The 7,510-nt window shown below is 29.8% G+C and overlaps 1 protein-coding gene across 1 annotated transcript; it reads right to left on the bottom strand.

Annotated features, from left to right (window-relative positions):
- Positions 1-6,176: 6,176 nt before the first annotated feature.
- Positions 6,177-7,269, bottom strand: LOC108485422 (ethylene-responsive transcription factor SHINE 2-like). The gene is made up of 2 exons (XM_017789260.2): positions 7,079-7,269; positions 6,177-6,965 (listed from the first exon to the last, which is right to left on the bottom strand). The coding sequence occupies exons 1-2, from the start codon at positions 7,156-7,158 to the stop codon at positions 6,410-6,412; spliced, it is 636 nt and encodes a 211-aa protein (XP_017644749.1). The 5' UTR covers positions 7,159-7,269; the 3' UTR covers positions 6,177-6,409.
- Positions 7,270-7,510: the final 241 nt, after the last annotated feature.

The raw sequence follows: 7,510 nt of genomic DNA, 5'->3' as shown, positions 1-7,510 counted from the left end.
GTTTACAAATTAATGAAAATCTTAATTAAAAAAGTTCTCAAAATATACTTAAAAGTATAATGAGTGTGAGAAGAACTAATGTCGGGATGCTTTTAATTGAATGCCTAAGGTCTTAATATATATAGATGGAGAGATGACATAATTAATGCCCTTCTCCATGTGGGATTTACAAGCCAATACTAACAATTTGAAGAGTTAAATGCTTGAGAATTATCAAAACTTGATTTTAGAATTGATAAAGTTCTTTTTAGGAGTTATCAAGACTTGTTCCTAAAAATTAGATTTTATCTTATTTATGTTGATAAAACCAGACTGGGGAGAGCCTTGATCCAAGGGTCTTCAAGAATTGATCTTGGATAGATGGTTTTATTTCAAGGGCCTTCTAGACTTGATTTTGAAGAATGGGTTTAGTCTTTTGTCTATCAATTGAACAAGATTGAAGAGTTGTTTTTTTTTAGAATTGATATAGTGTGCTTTATAATTTCTTCAACTTCTTTAGAGATTTTGGAGAAAACTTCTATTCTTCAAAATTTTCTCTTCAAGCTTCACCTTTTGGACTTTTGAACTTTTCAAGCTATTGAACATAACATGAAGGTGATCTCCTTTTATTTTGTCAATCAGTCAAGTAAAAGAGGGATCTAATAGAATATAACTTCTTCATTTTCTGAGTGATTTATAAGGATTAAACTATTTTATTTATTATTTATCTCATATTAATTTAATATCCAAAGATACAATAATCCTTAAAGAATATGATATCTTTATAAAAGAGTATTACAAGGAGTTAATTTATTGGTTTATATCTTATTAATTAATTCAATCTAAGTAGAGATAAATAATAATGGCACATGATGAATTTTGATTATTCCAAAATTCTCTTTCTACAATGAGCTAATTAGTTAGTTATATTGAACTCAGTAAGTTTAAATTATTCAGTACAATGCTTGTAATGATTGATTCTAAGTGAAATTGTTCTTTATACAAGTCCTAAATTATCTATAAATCCCGACCTTTAAATCGGAAGAAATATGGGTTTGAATGTACTCGAACTTATATTTTCCTGGTTATTGCAATAGCAACAATAACAATTGATCTAAGGTTCAATCAAACTGATCGGAACTGTTGATATAGTTAGTTGTAAATTAAATAAAATGTGTATGTATATATATGTATACATATGCATCAATTCATGGACATAAATATACGAGTAATTGAGGCCCCGGTTGGTAGCGAAGTAACGGGGAAAGACCCACGTTTAGCTTTGAGGTCAGCTCATAGATCACTTTCTCAAGAGATATGTTTAATGTGAAGAATTGGTCAATTATTATGTTATGATCAAATTATGGTTTGGTCCCATATTATATTCAACTTGAGGATTTGGTCTTTCTATTATTATTAATGTTACAACTTAGTCCAAATCACTAACACCATTGAAAAATTACGTTAGTTGGCTGTTATGAACTGTTTTTTTAACAGAAAGAAAAAAGAGAGTTCAAGTTAGAGTTGAGCTGAATTTTTGTAAATGATATTTTAGTGACAAATATCTATTTGGTTGACATATAAAATTTTGACTGTGGATTTTAAAAATATTCCACATTATTCATCAAACAAAATGTTTTAATGATATTAATGATTTGGATCTAGAAATAATATTACTAATTAAAAAAATCAAATTATACGAAATTAAAAATATCAACTAAATCTAAATATTTATTTTTTGGTACCTTACAAATTGGGGGGAGGAATATGATATTGCTTGGACCTCAAACCCCGACGTAGAACTCTTAATCACTTACTCATTTAGCACTTATTTAGATTGTTGGCAATCCAAGAGTTAAATATAGTATAGGAACGAAAACCCATAACTCCAAAAAATTGTTCAATTATTATGTTATGACCAAATTAAAAATTTTAGACCCTAAAATATATTTAACATGAGAGTTTAGCCCATACATAATTTTCTTCTCCTAATCTTACTAATGTTATGCCATCATTCAATTCACTAACACCGTTAAAAGAATTTTATTAGCTGATAGATGTGAGCTTTTTTAAAAGATTAAACTCAAAATTTCTTGTCATTTAAAAATAAAATTATAATTATCAAAATATATTTTTTTAGTAATATATCATTTTAAAAAGTTCAACCAACTAATAGTATTTTTAACAATATTAGTGATTTGGATAAAGAAATAAACTTGTTTATAGGCTGGGCTATTTTTCCAAATTTGAAGGTCTGCCTGATATTTGAGAAGGTTTGGGGTAAAAATATTAGGTCCGAAAAATATGCTTAGGCAAGAAATTAGGCTCGTTTAAATTATGGATCGGGCTCAGGCTCGAGCCCAACCTAGCTCAAATTATTTTTCAAGTTTACAATATATTATATTATGTTATTTTTATATATTATGTAATTAATAACACGTTAAAATTAAGTCTACAATAATAATGTCATCATTAAAAATGGTAAGGTATCTATATATAAAATTTTAATACATGAAAAATATATAAAAGTATTAGATGTATTAAATTAAAAGTAATATAAATATTTTTCAAAAAATTTAAAAATTATATAGGTATGACTATAATGGACTTGGGTTAGTCATTTATAAATATAGGTGGGTTTAGACAAAATTTTATGCCTATATTTTAATTTGAGTAAGTATAAATTATGTTAATATCATCTTTAAACCTAGTTCAAACCTAATCCGATCCGAGTCATGAGTACCTTTATTAAAAATAACACTAATAATAATGAAAAGACCAAATTATGTCTAACTAAAATATATAGACTAGATCCTCAAATTGAATATGATAGAGGGACAAAAACTAGAATTTGAGCTTAATTTTATGGCCATGAATGCAAGTTATGCCGGCCGAAGGCAAGGGTCCATTCACATTTCTATAATACCACACATGGATGGACAGTCGACCAAAATTGACAAACCATCGATCCTCACTCCCCAGTTAAACAATATTGGAAAACTAATAAGGATATGAAACTAACATCTAGGGTGAGTAAAATCTAATTCGATTCAAAAAATTTGATAAAAAATTTTAAATTTTGAATTTAATAGTTCAAATTATTTGAGTTAATTGAGTTATTCGGATCAACTTGAATAAAAAAATCAAAATTTCGGTTTAACTCGAATATGAATTACACAATTCGAGTTATCTGAAAATCTGAATAAGAAAAGACAAAACTACGTCATTTTGATAAATATTTACCTTTTTTAAAGTTAAAAGTCAAAACTAATAAGTTATAAGGTAAAATTATGTTGTTTTGATAATTATTTATCCATTAAGTTAAAAGACAAAACCATTATATTGTTAAAGTAGTTAAATAATCTTGTACTTTATCTATTAGTTAAATAATGTAAACGCAATATTGAATATAAATAATAGGATTTATTAACTTGACTCGACTTGACTTGAATTTTTTTGACTCGACTCGAATCGATTCGAAAAAATTTCAAATTAAGTTCAGTTGCTAAAATAGAATCCATCAACTCGACTAATTTAAAATTTTTTAATTCGATTCGACTCGATCAAATACTAATCTCTAATTACATGCTTAAAAACTATGCACCTAATTTAACCAATACGTTGAAACCCTGACATCACAAGGTACCTCACTCCCTTTGTACGAAGTGCATTAACTCTCATCCAACTGGTTTGAGACTGACAGATGCCCCTTCTTCCTTCCAGTATATGTAAGTATAAATAAAAACTTTTTTTATTAATAGTTCTTGAAGATTAATTTTTTTGGAGTTTGTGGTTCTTCTTTTAATAATGTTATCTTTAAGACTTGAACTTGAATTATTTCTCTAGACGTGCAATGTGCTTTATCACTAGACCAAACACATGTTGGTAGTGAGATGCCTACTGTCTAGGGTTAGTTTGACTTATTGGAGACCATAAATTGCACCAAACATCCTTAAACCATGGTGTAATTATAAATAGTTCCTAAACTTCAAAATATTTTAATCGAATCTTCAAAATATTAGTATCGTATCAATCAAATCCATCTATTAGCCTAGCCGTTAGCTTTGATGCAAGGACAAGGCCAAAAAATTATTTTAAGGGGCCAAAATGAAAATATAAAATTGTCATTGTATTAATTTATCATTTCATAATATTAATAGGGATTGAATTAAAATTTTATCAATTTGAGGGTTAAATTGTATTTTTATGATTGTATTAACTTACGATTTTAGAATTTCTTAAAGGTTCTAAAAGAAATTTTACCATTTGAGGGAGAGAGGGTAGACCCATGCTTGCCCTTGCAAGCATCCTCACTTGGCGTTAAATGCTACTCAAATATGATGTGGAGTGTATTTAGAACACCTGTGTCAAATTGTAAACATATGTGTACCTACTACATGGACAACTAGAATCAAAGTGTTAAAAAGAATATATATATATATATATATATATATATATATATATCCATCCTAAATTTTAATGGTATTGAATGGCTTTTTAACATGTTAAAGCGAAGCTATCTATATAGTATACAAATGTTTATAAATGGTCCGCATGTTTTAAATACATTTTATGTCAAATTTGATTTGGCATTTAACACCTAAATTGACAACTACATGACTAATTGAAAGGCTTGACTAATAGAATAAGGAATTAATTAGAAAGGTTTGAAATTTAGTGTCGAATTAGAATCGGAGCAATGAAATGCAGAGGTTTAGTGCAATTAATCCAAATGCTTTTAATAAAGGTTTGAATTGTTTAATTGATGAGAATATGGATGTCGTTATCTTAACATATATTGTTTGTTGTTTCCATACCAATGGCTATAATATTTAAGTAGCTAAGGTTTCAATGTAAAGGCAGGCTCTAATCGTTTAAATCATATATTAAAATAGTCAGTGTATTTCATTTTCATTAAGCAATATTATTCAATATCTTTTATAAAAATTATTGATTACGAGTAGAGTAGGGTGGTAATTGGTTTGGATTGTTCTTTTTAAATTGCAGTTATCTTATGGTATTATGTTACAGTATTCAATTTAGTTAATTAATTTTAAAAATCTTGAGAAAATTTTATATAAATTTTAAGGTGATTTTCACTAATTTATATATAATAATTTTATGTTATAAAAATTATAAATTAAATAAAAATATAATTAGTTTAATTCGAATAATAGTAATTGTATATTCTGTGAATCGAAAATAAACATTAAAATCGAATCCGATTTAATAAAGAAAATGATTTTCGATATTTTCTCAAAGGCCATGAAACTAAAGCATGAATTGCATATCTTTTTCTTTGCCTTTTTGACTGGTTTTCTAGTGTTCTGAGAGACAAATATTTGGGTAGGCATACGTATATAGGATAGGGGAATTAAAAGGGAGTTTATCATAACTCTTAAAACATCATTCTCAATTTTATACTGAAAGCAAATACAAATCTGAATTAATTAGATGATTACTCATTGTAAGTAGCTTTCAATAATATCCAATCCAATAATTTTGCATGATTTTATGCTCCACAAATTATTTTATTGTTAACTAATGGAAATTAGCTTAATTGATTCATAGGGAAATCTAGGATCGGTATGGCCTTGACCTTACTTAAATGGTTCAATTGCACTCTTACTCCAAATAATTTTGTTAAATGGAAAAAAAAAAAAAGATTAGCCTTTTCGAAAAATTAATAATTTAATTTAAGTTAGTTTAAGTTTTATTTCGCGACTTTGAGCCTATATTTATGCAATATTTGGGGATCTTATATGTTAAAGAGATGCTCATGTTCATGATAAGGATAAAGTAGGAGAATAAGCAAGTTTGGATTGGACTTGAGGGACCTTGTTGTTTAATGTATATGGCAGACACTTGTTAGCAACAAATATATGGGGAAAAAGGGAGAACTTGATGCAAAAATTAAATGAAAGGTTTGATTGAAATAATAAAATTGAGATTTTAAACATCTCATAGATATTTTATAGATTTCATATACACCAAAGAAAAAAAAACAAAAGATAAGAGTGCCCTTTTAATTATATACCAATTAAAAGTTTAATATACAATGTTGAGAGGTGATAGATTACAATAGATGGACTAAAAGCAGACAGTAAAAAGACGGCTAATTCGAAGTTACTGGAGCAAGTAGACCAGTTTTTAAGGTTGTGGAATCTATGACAGATAAACAGACATGAAAGCTTGGATTAAATTCGAAGTTTAAACAGTTATGTAGGTGGTGATCTACATTTGCTTTCATATTGTAAAATTTCACAACCAGTTTTACATGCGGGGATGGTAGAACAATGACTTATGACCTTGAAAGGGTAAAATGCTAAAAGGACTTTTGAGTAGAAATTCTTTTTTTATATCTAGCAATGGGACTTCACCACTGCGCTGTTCACAATATCATATATGTTTTTAAGTAGCTATAACACACTTAAACTCCAATTAGAGAAGTTGAAGAAGTCACGGGACAATTCCAATTGAGTAATTCTTCTATCATCTGCAGTGCAATCCTATCTTCTTCCCCCATTAGGTTCCCGGCTTCGATCTCATCCGCCGTAGTTGACGACCCCGGCGACAGTGTCCTTCTGTCTCCGGACGCCGGGGTATCAACCTTCTTATTCCCAAGCTCAACCCTCATGACCCAATTGGAACTCGATCGATTCCCTGCACGCTTTTGCCAAACACCTATATGAGCATTATCGGTATCGAGCCTGAGGCAAGTCAAAGAAGGAGATTGGTCTTTGCAACACTTCCTCAGCTTAGCATTCAAAAGCTCGGCCAAGGCCTTAGGGGGCAATGGAGACCGATCATCATCATCATCATCATCACCGCCACCACCACCACCACGAGCATTTTGTTCACCAGGGTGAGCAGCCTTGGGGAAATTGGTCTTTGCATTTTGGCCGTTCATCAAAATAGCAGCTTGGTCATATGCCCTTGCAGCAGCCTCAGCTGTCTCGAATGTCCCTAGCCATACCCTTCTCTTCCTGCAAATATAAAAACACCATCAAATTCACAGCATAAAACCAGACAAGCATATACATATATATTTATGGCAATTAATGGGGTGATAATGTGAGTGGGTGGGTGTGGTAATTACAGCAAAGGGTGGCGAATTTCGGAAACCCAAGAGCCCCACTGACGCTGCCGAACACCTCTGAATTTCTTTGATTGTACCATGTCTTGTGATGGAGAGAAAGACTTGAGTGCAGAGATATCATAAATATGGAAGGTGATGAGGTTGCAGTTTTTAAGAGGGGGGAAATGTGAAAAAAATTATATATGAGGCTGTGAGCTGTCTAGATGTATTTAATGGAAAAGTCTCGAGGTAATTAGTATACTACTTTGCTGCAATAAAGATTTCCACCTACGCACCAGGAAAGAACTAGGTTCCAAAACAGAAAAAGAAAGAAAAAACAGCTAGATAACATTTTGACTATCTTCTTCATTATACTAGTAAGTACTAATAATGTTCACTAGCTAGGTAATCAAATTAATTGGATTTCAAAAGAAAAAAGAAAAAAAAAACCGG

Source organism: Gossypium arboreum, chromosome 6, assembly GCF_025698485.1.
Source record: "Gossypium arboreum isolate Shixiya-1 chromosome 6, ASM2569848v2, whole genome shotgun sequence".
NCBI lineage: Eukaryota > Viridiplantae > Streptophyta > Magnoliopsida > Malvales > Malvaceae > Gossypium > Gossypium arboreum.
The sequence above is the reverse complement of the archived record's forward strand: the minus strand, read 5'-3'. Positions and strand labels throughout refer to the sequence as shown.